Below are 17,728 nucleotides of genomic sequence, written 5' to 3' on the forward strand. Positions count from 1 at the left end.
GGATTGTGGTGAGATCCTTTTCACTTCTGCTTTTTAAGACTTCTAACCATGCTCCTAATAAAAGGAAAACAAGATGACAGCTAGTGGCATATATTTAAAAAAAAAAAAAAAAGGTATAGAAGCAGGTATAGAAACCATTTAGAAAAAGTTAGTATCTGCATTATTTTAGTTTATTTGGAGAGCTGTTACTGTTTGGGGATTTTTTTTATTTATATATACGGCCACAACAACGTAGTCAGACGAGATACGTCATTTAAAAGTCATTAAAGAAACCATTGCATGTGTATATAAATAGTGTGTGTCTAACAGGTGCTTCTGAAGCTCTTACCTTAACAAACAAGGTTGAAGGGAACGTCGCAAAATCAGACGAGACTCGAGCTCCAGGGTGCTGGTGGACGACGTGCTCGGCTACTTCGTCCTGACAGAGTGAACAGAAAAGAGGAGGACATTTGAACTGGTCCTGAATCAGCCTGTTAGGCGAGTACTTTAAGTGTGTGCGTGTGCGTACCTACCTTCAGTCTGCCCAGAGTGTCGCTGAGGGACTGTAATCTAGCCGTCTGTTCCAGGAGCTGAGCACCAGGGGTCACTGCAGCACACACAATAACAAGTCTGTTCTTCATTTAGGGATTAATATGGAGTTCCATTCACGGTTTAGTGTGCAAAGAAAGTCATACAGTATGAATTTTTACTGAAATACTATACTTCAACTTTTATGACGTTTTTATATATTTTAACATACTATACTATTTTTTTTATGAAAAAGCATAATATGGCTTTTTATTAATAATAATGACATACTCATTTTCTTTTAGTTTTTATGACATCAAAACGTCATAAAATGTCATTGTATGTCAAATAAATAAAATATACATTTTGTATGATTTGTGACTTTTTACAAGATACTATACTATGCTTTAGGCATAGTATAGTATCTTGTAAAAAGTCATACTCATAGTATGTCACAAAAAATATCGTAGTACAGTATGTCCTAGAATTGTCAAAGAAAAGGCATTATGTAAAAAAGTTATGTGATCAATAAAAATGTAATTTTAACTGCCACAGTATAGTATGTCAAAAGTCATAGCATTGTATAAAAACATATCACTTGCATACCCGGAGATCTCCCAGTGATGTCCACCACCTTGACGTTGGCACTCATTTGCAGCAGAGTCTCCAGCAGCTGGTCGGTCTTGCGGTAGAGGGCGCTGGAGAGCACCTCAGGGCGACCGCCGTCTCTGGAGGGAAGTTTGGTCACGTGAAGAGGAGGAAGAGCGGCGAGCTGAGCGCGCATCTTCTCAGCCTGCGAGACAAAACATGGACACAATAGATTTTAAATGTTTAACACATGTTGGAGGACAATCTGAGGACAAAAGCTGCATTCCCAGTCACTTCCTCCCATCGGTATCACTCAAACTGGAATTCTAAAATTCAAAAAGATATTATTTTTAAACTTTAAATGCAAACTTCATTAGTTTGATTATTTTCCTCATTCTTGATGTTAACAGCCCATTAAGGGCGATATCAATTCAGGGCATTTAATGTACATTTAGGACTCAAGGATATAAATCTCCAGGTTTATTATGATGAGGTTCACCCTGAACGTGGGGATATGATGATGTCACTACCACCCTCATGGTGAAATATAGAAGAGTCTGTATAACGGGAGATGGTGGAGAGAGGACTCGTACCTTCATTCTGTTGTTGTCGTTCTTCAGGTGTTTGATGCAGTGTCTCTGAGCTTCAATCTGCTGAGTCAGCAGAGGAGAATCGATCACCTGGACACCCGAACCGGTGCCGGGCATCACGTTGGCTGCTGGAGGGAAAGAGCAGATTAACGTTCTGAACAGCTGACTGAACCCAAACCTTCTTTTATACATGGAGTGACCATGTATAGCCACCTTTTATAATCTCAGTTTAAATGAAAACCAAATAAACTATTTGTTTACAGAGGCAATAATTTAAATGTTGAACTTTTTAAGTGTGCATACAAAAATGTTAATTAATTATTCTCCACTACATTTCAGAGTTCGACATTGTACTTTTTATCTGACAGTTGCTGTTGCAGATTAAGATTTGACACGCTAATCCTGTGAAGTGTTTATAGAAACAGGACGCAGTTTTGCAGAATAAACGACCCAACAAGTCAACACTCTGAATACTTCTTTTCTTCCACCAATATGTCAAACCATCATCATTCTGTTTTCCTTTCTGTTGTAATTATTAATAATTACAGAGGACATTTTAAAGAAGATAATATAAATATGGATTACGATCAAGCACATGCCAGAGGATGCAGATTTATGCAATGTACTTCAAATAGATAGATATGTATGTGAAACCTTTCATAATGGTTTAATAACAGGGTTCCTGTAGGTTTAACACAATACTTTAAAAAACGTTTTAATACCAAACCCAAACTGTCCAGTATGAAAGTACGATGGAAAACCAGTAATGACAATATGGCCTAAATGTACGTATTGATTATCACATTTTTAGAACTTCGCAGCAGTATATAACAATAACTTCTAATGATATAATTAAATTAACAACCTGGATCTGGATAAGCAGCAGATGTAATAATTACTCTATTAAAATAAAGTTGTTTTCTAAAGTTGACACCATTCTGAGCTGATGAGCTTCCTAGTTACTGCATCTACAGTGTTTGCTCAACAAAAAGCATAAAAACAGACTCCTACACTAACAATCCCACTTTTAAAAGCAAGTGTGCATTGGCTAGCCAAACATTTTATAGCCATTTACAAATATTTAGGACTTCTGTAAATCAACTTTTCAAGACCTGCAGAAACCCTTAATAAATAAAACATGCATGTAGTATCGAACAGCCGTCACCCAATGCACAATTAAAACATTTCATTATTTCTAAAAGAAGCATGCGCATGCAGGATCACCAGCAGGTCGATACCTTTTTGTTCCTCTGCAGAAGGTGAAGTAAGAGATTAAGAAGAAAAAGTTACGTACTTGAAGTTAAAACGACGTTTGTTAGATAGATTTTGAGTCTGTTAAAATAAGTGCTAAACTAACACCGATATAAAACACGTGTAGTAACATGGCTCCTTCAGATTGCTCAGCTCGTTGTAGATGTACATGTCGTGTGGTTTTCCTGCCACTCACCTCCCGTGACGATGGAAGCGATTCCTGACGGGCCGGTTCCTCGGAGCCCGTCGATGGTCATCTTGGATTGGCTGCTGATTCGCTGCTTCAGCTCGGCCTTCTCCGCCTCCAGCTGGTCGATGTCGGCCTGCAGAGCGTCCATCGTCTCCTCGAACTCCCTGCGGAGAGAAGCACAACACGGCTCAGCTGTAGACTTCTGTGACGGAACGTGACTTCCTGTCGGAGTCTGCGTCCGTTAGTTCTTACTTTTCCTTCTTCTTCAGCAGAGTCTGGGCCTCGTCCAGTCGAGTCTGAATCTTTTCAACGCGTTCGTCTGCGTCTTTGGACGAACTGTCCAGCTTCTTCTCCAGCAGACTGAGACGGACACTGGCCTCGCTCAGCTCCTCTCCCTGAAAACACACACAAACAGGTTCCATGCAATAAACATGTCTACACTTTTCCTTGTTGATTAATCTGCCAATTAGATTAGTTTGGACTGATCGATTTATCATTTGGCTGTTGGAAGGTAATTAAGACTTTTAAGGTTTATCAGAAAAGTCTGAGAAGACAAAAGAGTGTTAATATATTCAGCATGGGATTACAGAACGTTTGGTATCTTTGAGAAAAAAAGAAAAAATATGGACGATTAACGATCAAAGGAGTGGCAGGTTAGGCGAGTTATTGCTGCAAGTTTATTGGGTTTTAATAAGTAGTAAAAGTACATCATAACTGACTACTGCTGAATCCACCATTACCTTTTTAATTGTTTTATTTCATTTCTAGTGCTATGTACAGTGCTGTTAGGAATGTGAACACATGACCCTGCGTCTACTCGCAACAAAAAACTTCAATCTGGTAGATTTGATTGATTATCCATTTATTTATTATCCAAAAAATGTAAGCTAAATAGAAGAAGCACCGGAGTCGGTATGATTTTTATACTCCCTGAAGCCGCTGCACGTTTCAGCAGGTAGGACGTTTACCCACTTTGATCTTAAGAGACTTCTTCAGCTCTTTGATGACCGTCTCTCTGTCCTCCAGCTTCAAGCCGAGACCTTCGGCGTCGGTGATTTCAGCTCGAAGAGCTGCCGCTCGCAGATCCACAGGCGGAGGGTTCTGATGGATTAACGAGCAGAACGTCAGAATTAGAACCTGCTGCTGCATTCACGTCGAGGAGAGAACCACCAAGACGTCTTCAGAGCTGAACAGCGACATGCAGAACTTCCTCTTGACACTGAATCACCTGGTTTTGAGGCCTCTCCGAGTCATATTCTCCCTCCTGCATGGCGGTGGCCATCTTGTTCATGGTTGCTATGACCATGCCACAGGACTGCCGCAGACAGTCGTAGGGGTTGGCGCCCTGCGATCCATAAATCTGAAAACGATGGTATGCTCGTCAATAACCTGGTAGTTTGTGTTGCTCACTGTGGGTCTGTTACAGGTACAAATTACATGTTTCTGTCACTTGCTCCACGTAACTACAACACATATTATGGTCCTGAACATAAACTAAATGGTTTGACTGATTTTTGTTTTGGATTCATCTTTGTTGTTTAGAGTCGTTTCCAATGCAGATAACCTGAAGTACTGTGTATCACCTGCTCTCCTGCCTTGAACGCCACGTCCTCCAGTTTAACGGCTGCCAGCCCCTCCTGTTCACCAAGAGGCGACATCATCTGAGCTCCAGCTGCCGCCACTTCCTGCAACACCGCCACCACCCAGGTCAGGTGTTTCCTGCAGTCAGAGAGTGTGTCGCACACCTGCAGGCCAAAGGTTAACATGACTTAAATTATACCACATATATACATATATATAACCTTCGCCTCATTGAATGCTTCTGACACGATTAAGTAATGTAAGCTCGGACGTGAACCAGGGAGACAAATCAGCCGGCAAGTCGACAGCGAGGAGGTTTGGTTGCCGTGGTTACCTGGTGCCCAAAGGTGAGAGCCGCCGGGATGCCCGGCGCGTCTGTTCCCGGCATCCTGCGGCGAATCTTCTTGCAGAACTGTCGGATGTCGCTGCAGGACGTCTCCAGGTCCTTCAGCAGCACGGCGAGGTCGGCCTTCTCCTGACCCGTATGCAGGAACGCCCGCAGACGACCGACCTCCACCGCCATGCAGTCCAAGGCACTCTGGGTAAACTGCACATGGACACAACAGGTAGGACGTTAAACTGGTAGCGATGATGTTCAAGCTGCTAAATGCACAGCCATCGTGTTCATTATTATCTGCAGGTGAGAAACGTGACGTAAACAGACCGGTGAAGAGGTTTATTTAGTGTTTTTACTGAGTTCAGATGTTGGTACTCACTCTGATGTGATCAGCCAGCTGCATGGTGCAGTCCTCGTTCTGATCGGCCAGGTGGATGCTGTACAGGTGCTGAGAGACGAGTCATTTTGAGTGGAAGATGTTTATGTCATCATAAACATTTCAACACTAGCATTGTGATGTTCTTATATGCAACTGTATGTTGCAATACAAATATGACTGCAGAAGAAAATTAGGTTTGAAATACATTACATCAGAAATACTACTGCTGAACCGAAAATCAAGTCATGACACTGTGTATATTTGCAGCCTGTACGTTTTTCATACTTGATGTGAAGTGACTTAAAGGTTCCCTGTGGAGTTTTCTTTTAAACAAAACTAACTTGTGTTTACATTTAGTGTTTCTTTTACCAGCAATCATTGGGTGTACCCTTGAGGTCAAACATTTTCTTCCTCCATAAAACATTTGTAAAGCAGACTCAGATCCATGTTTGAGATCTCAGTTTCTAGCGTCAACCACGCAAGCTTGTGTGTGTGGGTCAAAACAAGCAAAATTCATACCCACACATAATATCACTATTATACTTCATATCACTGTAAATTAATCGACTATTCACTGTTTCAGCTTTAACTGTAAAAAACAGTTTTTTTGTAAATGTGTTTCATTGGATGCAACTGAAATAATTAAACCAAAAAATATAACCGTGCGTGTACCTGATAGTATTTAATGGCCTTGGTGAGCGGCTCCACGTTGACCGTCTCGTCCAGCTGGTCTTTGTGCAGCAGGTCGATGAGGAAATCCAGAGAACGTTCATGGACGCTCATCTCCGGGTACAGAGAGCCGATCTTCTTATAGACATCCACACCGCACTGAGACAGAGCTCTGACACACACACACACACACACGCGCACACAGTCATTAACAGCCTCGACCGTAATTGTATAATTGATTACTTGCACTTCCAAAAGTTCCGCACTCCAGTTTTAATTTTAAGTTGTGTGGTAACAACAATAAATATATTCAATCCATTGAAAAATATGAATTAGTCGATGTGTTGAGTGTCACAAAAATGAAGCTGAAGATTAAGTTTATTTTTGTGTGCAGAATCCCACCAACAAACTCCACAGGAGAGATGTTTCCCCCAAAGGAGAAGACTGAGATGCAGCTGAGTTTACTGATTTTAATTAAATAAAAGTTCAAATCCAACCGAGATAAACCTATAGTCATCTCTCAGTGCTCAGACTCTCTCCTGCCTTACGTCTTTGTCTCAGCTGAAACTTACTGCTCGTATTTGTGCAGCGTGGCCTGCAGCAGACTTAGCGAGTAAACCAGACCGCCGGCGAAGCTCAGCTGCTCCCCGATGGCTCCCTTCAGCCCGGCCCGCTCCACACAGTTCTCGTTCAGGTCAAACTTCTCCTGGGCCTGTTTGCTGATCAGCTCGGCCTGCAGACACGCAGACAGACGCAAATAAGGTAAATCAAAAAAAGTTTAAAGTATTGATTTGAAGCCTCTTTTGAACAATCCATATCTCAGTTTGACGTTTGTCCTTTACGCATAGATTTCTTTATTTTTCGGTGAAATCCAGGAGGACTCACTTTAACAGCGTGCTCAAAACAGTAAACTGTGCGACGTTCACCTTGCAGACGAGTCTGGGGATGAGCAGCAGCACCAGGACGCAGTCGTGGTCTCCGCCATGGCGAAGGAAGGACTCTGGCATGAAGGCGGTCAGAAGAGAAACGTGTCTGTTGGCCTGACCCACCTCCATCTTCCTCAGCTCCATCTCAATCGCCTAAACGAACGTAAAACACAACGTAGAACTAATCTATATCACACTGTTTTACAACTCGGTAAACATAAAAAATTATATGTAGATCCTGAATTAAAAAAACAACAACTCTACTCACAGAAAACCAAAAGAAAGCTTTAAAAAGAAAAGACATTCCGGTTGACACTGAATCACATTTGACATTATCGCACCACTGAGAACTCATTATTCAGACCCAACAGCTCTTATTGACCTTGGCGTAGGCCTTCGTCTCTGCAAACTTAATCTTGAAGTCAAACATCTCCGCCGGCGCCTGCTGCTGCAGCTCTGCTGAGGCTTCTTGCTGGCTGGTCAGCTCTCTGTTCACCTCCTGAAAACCAACACACAGAAGGAGGATCATCAAACAGGAACATGTACGAGCAAACTACGTGCCGCGTGTTCACTGGGTCCGTACCTGCAGATGAGCTGTGAGCTCGCGGTATTTCTTGATGGTCTGCTGGTAGTCAGCGACAGTCTCCTGCGCCGCCTCAACGTGTTTCTCGGACTCTCGGACTTTCGAGGTGCCCAGATCCAACATCTCCCTCAGCTCCAGCTCCGTCTCTCTGGCGTTCTCCTGCAGCTCGTCGTTCATCTCGTTTATAGCTTCCTGGACGGTGGAGACAAAAAAACAGGGTCCTCACTGGAATCATATATAATCATATATAGAAATGAACTCATATCCACATTTCCTCGGTTGGCCACGACTTTACTAATACCGCTCGTTAACTCACTTGATGCTTTGGTTGATGATGTAATAGCTCAAGTCTAAAACGTCAGAAATTACTGGCATTATAGTGTGACGTTATTACATTAGTATTCTTAGGTTGTTCATTTTGTGAGCTATTGATATGAGAGCAAAATGTATAACAAATTTGCGGCAAACAGTTTTGGCGCATTTATCTAGTAACAAAAACATATGTCTCCGTGTCGGTTTTATCATAAAATCTCTGCACATACTGTAAGTTATTACTTTTGCCCAAGACAATGGTTATTTGTCCAGACCAAGGTCAATGGATAACAGGTGGACTAATTCAAACACTAATAGTACCTAAAAAATGTATATTTAAACCATAAGTCAAATAGTAAATGAACAAAAACAAACACCAGAGGGCAGCACATACAATGAATGACTTTGCTCCAGATCAATAATGAAATGAGTCAGCAAACTGTAGCACTTCAACTTCCTCTGACCTCCTACAGTCCTGTTAGTTATTAATGTTTTATTTATCAACCTAATTTAACTCATCTCTCATATTTAAGTTAATTTAAACTCAATGAACTGATGATGTCACTCACCAGGTCAGTGACCGTCTCCCTCATCTCCCTGACTTTCTCCTCCAGGTCCAGGTTCCTCTCGGTCAGCATCTCCACCATCTCCTCCGCCCCCAAGGCTGCATCCACCTGAAACAAAGCACATCATCATCATATTATTACTTGGCTTGTTACATCAACATGGACATATCAGCTTTAAAAGTTCACATAAGTTTCCTGGGAAAAATCTTCTCATCTGATTGTAACAGAAATATTCAGTGAAAACACTGATGCTAGCGAACTGCAGAATGATTTATGTCCCTGCAACAGCTCAGAAGCTCTTTGTGATGAAAGCGCTGACCTGTTCTTTGAGCTCGTCGATGGTCTTTTCTGCCACCGTCATCTCCTCCTGCAATTTTTCCTTCTGGCTCCTCAGAGTGTCCAGCTCCACGTTCTTCTTCTCCATCTGCTTCTGCAGCTTCACATGTTCCTGCTTCTCTGACGACGACAGGTCACGCATCCTGAAACACAAGAGAAAACAGACCATTAGGATCTGGATCAGGATAAATAAAAGATACTCAAACACCGGAATCCATACTCCATTCTACAACTACTACACTGCAAAAAAATTCTCTCCTGTTTTTTATGACTTAACCTCTTAGCGTTCCTGTAAAATATTTGCAGAAAAACGCCCATCAAGGTATACCCAAAGTAAATTGCAAGCTGTATTGTACTATTTGGAGTAAATGCATGGTCTTGGTCTCTTTTTAAAGGTAACACTAAAGCTTTTTTTCCCTCAGTCAGAATCGCTTTAAGTGCTGCTGACACTGAGTTATATAAGTTTGAACACACTAAAGTGTAAGGTTTTTATTTTCGCCTGAACATTTCTTTGCAAATAGATGCCTGTAGATGACTATAAATGGGACTCATGAACTGGAAAACACATTGGGACCATAGCCTGAAGCCTTTTCTAGTCTAAGTAAAAAGCAGCTAACAATATCACAGAAAATGTATATTTTACACATGTTTTTCAAATGAAACGTCTAGGCGTTTTTCCATTTTGAGACTGAAAATATTTATGATATATATACTATATACTATATTAAAAAGGCTTATAGTCTTGCAAACTTGTAGAGGGACTATTCATATGTACTACCAGTATTGCTGACACAAAGAAAATGAAGTATAAATGCATTTTCGTGCTAATTCAATGCCAAACTGAGGCTCTGTCAGCAGCAGTCTGTTCTCATCAAGCTGAAGGCTGTTGGGATCATCTCCACCCCCTCTTGTTTAGACCCATTTTTTAGGCAATTTAAAAAATCTATATAAGTTTAAGTGAGCACTATATTTTGAATATTTCCAACATGGAACTGAACAGAGAGTTTTTTGTCAACAGAGTCTTGTGCCTTTTGAAGAGAGCATAGACACGCTTTAGGTGCAATTAAAGTTCCCCGTCGGAAAGCGCTAGCCGTCGGCAAGACAAAATGGTGAAAATATTCTTAAAGTAACGTACACTTTAAACTGATATAGATTTTTTTTTTTTAGGTGGCTAAAATGCATTTTGCTGGCCTACTTGTGCTTTTTTTCCTTTGTTTTGTTAATGTGGGAAGTGTATATAAATAGATTACAATTAATTAATTAATTAATTCTAAAAAAATATATAATAATTAAAAAAAAGATCAACATTTTGTTTAATTTGCATCTCTTCACATTTCTTTTCCTTATTCATTGTCAACTTCAATAAAGCAACATGACAGAGGCATTCATGAATGTCCCTGCAGGGTGAATAGTGTGCACACAAACTCACACTCACACACTCACACTCACACCCCTACACACCTGACCAGTGCCTCCTTCAGCCTCCCATTCTGCTCCTCCAGCTGTTTCACATGGTAACTGGAGGCGGCACCATCCGAACCTGTGAGTAACACAAAAAACAAGAGTGACTTCTAATGTACGTCAGCAAACAATGACGAATTACACCGAATGGCACCTTTTGAGTTCTCTGATAACCGTTAGCTGCAGTTGTAATTAAACAAAACAAAAGTTTCTAGAATGGAGAAATCAGCCTCTTCACTGATGAGCGGCTCGATGGCATTTCAAACACGTTGGCCTGCAACGAGTTTAAAATGCCATCGAGCCGCTCCTCAGTGAACATCTGTTATTTCTGCTCCTGTGCTATTTTACAGAAACCGAACACGAAAATAATTTATGCATGTTTTTATACAACCTTGAAATGTATAATCTATGAGTGCAGAAACATAATTATTTAATTTTGTTCCATTCTGTTCACAGGTTAGTTTCTGAATTTTCTTTGTTTGGCCTTATTTATTCAACAATTAAGTATTAAAGCAGAAAGAAAAGCCAGTGTTGGCTGTTGTGAAGAGGTGACATCAACATGTGAAAAATAATTATCACGCCAGTTCTCACATGCAGGGTAAAAAATGTGGAGAACAGATGTTAAAACGTGTTTTCACGTCTCAGCCGAACCTTTCTCCTCGATCTCGTGCTTGAGGATCTCCAGGTCCATGGTGAGCTCGTCCACTTTCTCCTTGTGGGAGTCGACCTCCAGCTGCAGAGACTCCGCCCTCTCCTCGGCCATCTCCTTATCCAGCGTGGCCATCTCGATCGCATCCGCCGTGTCCGACATCTCCTCCATGTAATGCTCCTTTGCCTCCAGGGCTTCTTTTGCCTCCTACACACAGAGTATCATGTTTAGTTAATTATGTTCACTGGTGTATATCGTCTTAGTACAATCTTTAAAACCTGCCAGGAAATGTTTCTCTCTTTATGCATTACTATGTTTTACTTCATTGCTGGTTTTGTGCCTTTAAATCAAGTTAATTCTTAATTTAATGGCAGTATTATATCTGATTTTCCTGCTGCTCAATAGGCATGGTTGACCATTCTGCCTTATGGAGATAATAATATTTATACGATTTATTTAGTGTGGGTTTGTGTCATATTAGTTTAAATGTCTCCTCCAGCCTGATCTGTTCTTGGAAGAAAAACATGATTGCCTTTAATATTTGTTTATATAAAAACTATAAACCTATAACATTCAATATTTGTAACTAAATAAGAAAGAATAAAAGTTAAAGTTATCCTTATTTTATGAAGAGTAAAACTCTTGTGTGGACTGTGTGGGTGTAGTTTGATCAGATTTGATTGACATTAAACTCTAAAGATAAAAAAAACCCATCAGATTTACATTCACATTCTTTCCAACTGAGCCACTTTAAACCAGCAGGAAAAGCAAAATCAAAAACACAAATACTAAAACCTTTCAAGACAAATAACCCAAACTGTTTCATGTAGAATCCAATTGTTCAGAGTAAGAAATTGATTGAAAATAAATATATATTGAAGGGCACTGAACCACAGTGCAAAGTATGAGATGTTCCAAACTAAATATATCAGCATCTGTCTTTAAAAACTATTTTTGAGAACAGAGTTCTGGCACAAAGTGTGAAGCACGTGTTTACAAACAGTTTACACATTTCACTATTGCTTGTCTGGCTACCACAGTATTATATTGTATTTTATAGTACATATTGTATTGGATGTATTGGATTTTATTTCAAATAGATATCTGTAGGATCACTTTTGGAGGGAACCTGAGATCATAGAATGTCATTGCCAAAAATCTGCTACATTGATATCATCTTGACTTTCCCTCACTTGTTTCTGCAGCCATTTTGTGGATAGTAACATCCATCCATTCATCAAACAACATCTCCCTGAACATCTAGTCATTCATCTCTTGTTTCTCACCCTCTTGGCCTCTTTGAGTTGTTTCTGCAGCTCGGCCTGCTGCTCCTGCATCTTTGTCTTCCACTCCTGCAGCTGCTCCAGCTGGATCTTGTGCTTCTCCAGCTCCTTCAGCTTGGCCTTGTCCTCCGTTCGCTTCATCTTCAGCGTCTCCAGCTTCTCGTCCAGGTCCTTCACTTGCACACGCAGCGCCTCCTCCTCCTGCAGGATGAGATGAGGAAAAGGGAGATATTTGAAAATGGAGGACAGATGGGAGAAGATGGAGATATTTAATTAGTAATCACACATTTAAATAATTTTTAAAAAGGTTAAAAATGGGGGATTCAGTCCTCCATTACTTCAGTTTTTCATTCTTTAATCGTTGCAGTGAGTGGATCAAGAGTACATTTTTCACTCTAAGGTAACAACAACTTTCATCTTTTTATGTCTTAGGAAACTTTAATTCCACTTGCCATGCAGTGACTCTACCTGTGGAGTGGAGAAAGTCAGCATTAAGGCGCACACATGCCTCGGCGGGAAGGACACACTTTACATACTTGCTCTTACACATTTAACACACACACACACACACACACACACACACACACACACACACACACTCACACACACACACACACACACACACACACACACACACACACACTACTTAAAAGCAGGAGATCTTAATTTAATTCTAAAATAAAGACACCCAGGCTGTGAACAGTCTCACACACAGCAATTAAAGACTGGAAGTCACACCTTCGACAGCTTGTTAAAATGTTAGTGAGAGAAAACACTTCAATATGCAAAAATATCTTCACGTCACACCACATCACTGCACCTGTGTTTCCATAGTGACATCCTCCTGAGGGGATAAAATATGAATCAGAGCGATTCTGTTGGCCTTTAAATAAGACACCAGACGGCAGCTGACTTTTACTAAATGTTTAAATGGTCATTTGTGACATTTAACCACAAATTAAAGTACATGCTGGCGTACTTGTGCTTTTGTTTTTTCGCAGGTTTTTCGCAGATTGTGTCGCCAGTGATTCAACCTGTACACAGTTCATGATTAACAAAGAGTTCACAGACAATTACACAACTTAACTAGATCAAATGTACTAATGCTTGCCCATCTTAAATCACGCTTTATTAGCCATGTGCTCCAGAGATAATCACTGAAACGGCTTCTTCTCATTTCTGAGAAGTAGAAGATGGAAACTGAACACAAATTACCACTTTTTAACAAAAACATGAAGCAGCTTCTACTAATGATTAAAAGCAGTATATACTGTATACACCTGAAACCTCCTACAGCTCAAAGGATCCAAATGACTGTTCAAAATTATCTGAATTTCTTTTTGCTGTTTTACCAATTATATAATGAGAAAGAAATCCATACTTGACCTTGTATGGAGAAAAAGTACTAACTACTAACCTCTCTAGATAACTAACTATGTGACATTGGATTACACTAAACTCCCTAAATATACATCAAAATGGTTTTCCTGAAATGCAATAAGAAAAAAAGTTGTTTTAAAATATTGTTACTTTTTGTCACCACACACTTTATTTTATTTTTCCAGCAGTAAGCAGCTCCTCCATTTCCATTCCATTTGTGCTTTGCATTGTGGGGGAATGGTATGCATCAATGTACACTCAAAAACCAGCCTATTAAGTATGCATACTGTCTGCTTTATTAAGTATACTTAATTTTTGTTGCATTTCTTGTGCGATCACACTATAGATTTACAGACTGTTATCTTGTGGACAAAGTATGTATTCACCACCAGTTGGCAGTGCAAGCAAGTTGTCACTTAGCTGTTGCTCTTAAAAAAAACATGTTTCTGTTTCCATGTTTTGTGATTTTAAATGATAAACAATCCTCTAAAAAAATAGTCAGCCCTTTAGTAAACTCACAATCTGTACAGGAATATCCAGCCACTAACCCAGTGTATGCTGGGATACACTGCAGCCATCTGTGACCAACAAGAGGATAAGCTGTTTAGAAAATAAATGGATGGATGGATTATACAACTAAAAGATTGGTGCTACATTACGACTTATAATCAAATCAGTTTTTCCCTTTTTATTAGATTGGAAAATCATTTTTTTAATTTTTTTTTATGTTTCTTTATGTATTTTAAGACACCAGTTAAAGCCTTGGGCCCTTTCAGATTAGTTTTTCTTATGATGCCAACACAAACTGACAGCGGTGTCAAAAAGCCTGTATATTTAGAGGAGCTATAGAAAAGCAAATGTCACATCTGATTTGACTCCCACACTTCTGCTCCGATGGCTCGTCATTGCACTAAGAGTCTTAACACGTCTTTGGGCTTGTTGGCACGATGTGCATAGTGTTACAATACAACAGTGTCATGTGCCGTCCTTCTTAAAGACATGTGTTTTATAGAGCAAAATGATTCATCATAGCTGCCATTGGTCACCTATTTCTTACATGTAAAAACCTATCAAATCTCAAATTTAAGCATTTACCGCATATTTTCTCAGTATATTATGAATGCACCTTGTCCGAAACCCATTGGCAAGCTGTCTTTCCCTGTAACTGTGACCACAGCTTGATGTGTGAAAGCGGATAACTGACCTTGCTGGGGATGGGGGCCGCAGGGTTTCCTGGGGAGTGGAGGGTGGGGATGACCGGAGCCGCCAAAGGCGTCTGGGCCGGCGTGCTGGGCTCGCTGCTGCTCATCTCGCCAGCAGAGGCCGAGGCCGAGCCCGACGCAGTCCCCTTCCCACCTGCAGGTCGGGTGGGCTGCTGAAAAGGAAAATAAACAAGGGGAAGAAATAATGAGAAAAAAACATGACAACGTGTATAATGAACCGTTGAGAACTTCTTGTCTGTTTCTTTATTCGCTAACTGACAATTATTGACCTCCATGATGGACCAAATAGAAGATTTATTACATTGAAAACACATAAAACCATAATCAAAAAGCAAACAAAGCATTTTATATGTTAAAAATCTTGATGGAGATAAGAAACAGAATGGATGTTGTACGTATGAATATAAAGTAGAAACACACCAATGTGCAACTAGAAACATGTTGTTGCTATTAACCAAAATAATGATAGAATGGATTTGGCGTCATGTCGGGTGATGTATAGTCACAGCTGTCTTGGCATCACTCATACAAACACACAAGCTGCTTCATGAAGTAAATCAACAATCACACATAATAAAATGATTAAAAGTGGTAGAAATAGGAAGCCCTGAAGACTTTGAGGGCTGGGCTCACCTTGGGCCTTCTGGCCGTGGTCTGAGTGAGGAGAAGAAGAGGAGGAAGTGGAAAAAGGTCAAAGGGCAGGCGAGGAGGAGGGAAGGGAAGGACACAAACAGCCAGGGTTAGTGATTCAAGGCAAAGTTCATTTTAAACTGGAAATCACAGACAAAAGGACAAGATGGTTTGCATGAAACTGACAATAAAAACCTGCGAAATGTACCACAGTGAATCCATTATTATCGTGTAACGTCCCGACAGATCTCTACTCTGCTGTGTTCCCCCCTCATCTCTCTTGTCCTCATCTCTTCCACCCCCGTCACCAAACACAGAAACAACATGAACATTGAGACTGGTACGGCCATTGTATCCTAAATGACTGCTTTGTGTCTCGCGCAGACGAGGTTCACCGGAGCATAATTCTGTCGTGCTGATTGAACAACGTCTGTGTAGTTACAAATTACATTGTTCTTTCCAGGAAACTCAAAAGGACATTACCAGGAAATGTTGAGGAATTTATGGACCTGAAAAATGAACTTAAATATAGATGATTAAATATTTTATATGTATATTGAGGTAAGTAAATGTTGTACATTAACATTCTTTCTACCCTGCATGGTGATCAAACTACAAGACTATTCTCTTAGTTATCTAAACACAAAGTAACCCAGCTCTTTACAGACACTTCTTTCCTTCCACTGCATTCATGCAGAACGATCTGAAGTCTCTCTCAGCTTGGGCATGGCCGTCTCTTTGGCTAGTTATCGTTCTTTATTGGATTAGAGCCGGACCATTCAGCAGAAATTAGCCCGAGCTAACAGCTGTACCAAATAAGAGCTGACAGCCCTCTTAAGCTATAGTGTCCTGCTGTAGATACGAGAACAGGCTGTACTGAAATCACGTGCAGCCTGTTTGCTACATCTGCAACCAAGTGTGAAATCATTTGATTCAGCTCTGATGGACCAAAAAAATCATTCAGCTTGTAAAAAAAAAAAAAAGGCTTCTTCATGATGAGGCCAAATAAAAGATAAAAGCTTGTGCTGGAGACAGAAACACAACTGAACGTCACTGAAATAAAAGTAAAAAAGATTCTGCACAAACATCTATAGGTATGGATTAATTCTGCAAAAATCAGAGCCACGCACAAAATAAACTGACAAAATAATGAAATAAGGGCACAAACAAGCTGCAGCTACACTTCTACTTCCAAACTGGGAATCAGATTTTGCTTAAGGGGGAAAAAAAAGGGCAATTCCCACCAAAACGAAAAGAGGAACTGAAACTTTCAAGCATGACCTTTACAGCAGCTCTGCCAACAAAACAAATGAATGGTGGCGACAACAACGACAACAACAACAACAACAACAACATCTTCCTCCTAACAGATAAGGACGATTATATGGAGTTCTGTACCTTCCGGGGTGCAGGAGTCTGTCTCATCATATTTGCAAGAGAAGAAGACACACACACAACACACAGTCACCAAGAAATACACACACACAGGAAGGGGATCAAACAGGGAACGATGCTCGATCCACAGAGACCAGGATAGACAGACAGAGAGACAGAGAGACAGACAGCTGAAGCCGAACAGGCAGACAGGCAGCCACTCAGGCCGGGAAGCTGCAGTGGTGCAAATGGCCGCGGCGATTTTTTCCCAGGCTCCCCCTCCCTTCCTCTGTCCTCCTGCTATCGTCCTCCTTTATGTCCTCCTCCTCAGCTTCTCTCATAATCCGTTTGCCGGAGCCCTGAGTCGGCGTCTTCCCCTCCTTTCTCCCCCGTTTACGACTCGGACATCTCGCTGCCGAGAGCCTCCGACCTGCTTCTGCTCACAGGAGACGCCTCGCCTCCCCTAACCTTCCTCTCCTCCCCTCCTGTCTCACTTCCCCCCCTTTCTCGCTCAGCTTATTGTGATTTTCCAGCCCAGCCAATGCCCTGTTCCCGCATTACATCACTGTGCAGCCTCCTCCCTCTCTCCCTCCCCGTGCTCGCTGCTCCTCAATCCACTCGCTACCGCAGACAGACAGGGAGGAGGGAGGGGGTGAGACGGTGAGTGACAGGGGACAAACAGAGAAGAGGATGCAAGACGGAGGAGGGCGGGGCTGTAAACGGAGGTGAGAGAGGAAAATGAGCAGCAACGCCGATGCGATGCAAGCCTCTCTTGTCGCCTGGCAACACTCGCAGAGCTCTCCTATGGCTCATTAAAATGAGGCTGACAAAAACAATGAGGACAGATGATCTGTAATACAAATTAAAAAGTTGTAAATGCCTTGTAGATTTTTATTTTTTGTGCAGAGGCATT

The 17,728-nt window shown here is 41.1% G+C and overlaps 1 protein-coding gene across 1 annotated transcript in view; it reads right to left on the minus strand.

The window, feature by feature from the left end:
* dctn1b (dynactin 1b) overlaps positions 1-17,728 on the minus strand; it is a gene marked incomplete at its 5' end in the record, with an annotated part of 33,700 nt that overhangs the window by 2,183 nt on the left and 13,789 nt on the right. Inside the window, 22 exons of the mRNA XM_079229372.1 lie at positions 329-418; positions 513-586; positions 1,114-1,300; positions 1,689-1,813; positions 3,133-3,290; positions 3,379-3,521; positions 4,099-4,224; positions 4,355-4,486; positions 4,710-4,871; positions 5,042-5,254; positions 5,424-5,492; positions 6,096-6,264; positions 6,665-6,825; positions 7,019-7,171; positions 7,401-7,517; positions 7,602-7,793; positions 8,483-8,587; positions 8,799-8,958; positions 10,277-10,355; positions 10,928-11,132; positions 12,212-12,409; positions 14,793-14,963. Of these exons, the coding sequence (XP_079085498.1) occupies positions 329-418; positions 513-586; positions 1,114-1,300; positions 1,689-1,813; positions 3,133-3,290; positions 3,379-3,521; positions 4,099-4,224; positions 4,355-4,486; positions 4,710-4,871; positions 5,042-5,254; positions 5,424-5,492; positions 6,096-6,264; positions 6,665-6,825; positions 7,019-7,171; positions 7,401-7,517; positions 7,602-7,793; positions 8,483-8,587; positions 8,799-8,958; positions 10,277-10,355; positions 10,928-11,132; positions 12,212-12,409; positions 14,793-14,963 (3,189 nt within the window). The remainder of the gene's footprint in view (positions 1-328; positions 419-512; positions 587-1,113; positions 1,301-1,688; positions 1,814-3,132; positions 3,291-3,378; positions 3,522-4,098; positions 4,225-4,354; positions 4,487-4,709; positions 4,872-5,041; positions 5,255-5,423; positions 5,493-6,095; positions 6,265-6,664; positions 6,826-7,018; positions 7,172-7,400; positions 7,518-7,601; positions 7,794-8,482; positions 8,588-8,798; positions 8,959-10,276; positions 10,356-10,927; positions 11,133-12,211; positions 12,410-14,792; positions 14,964-17,728) is intronic.

The sequence above is a fragment of the Taurulus bubalis genome, assembly GCF_910589615.1.
Source record: "Taurulus bubalis genome assembly, chromosome: 1".
NCBI classification, from domain to species: Eukaryota; Metazoa; Chordata; class Actinopteri; order Perciformes; family Cottidae; genus Taurulus; species Taurulus bubalis.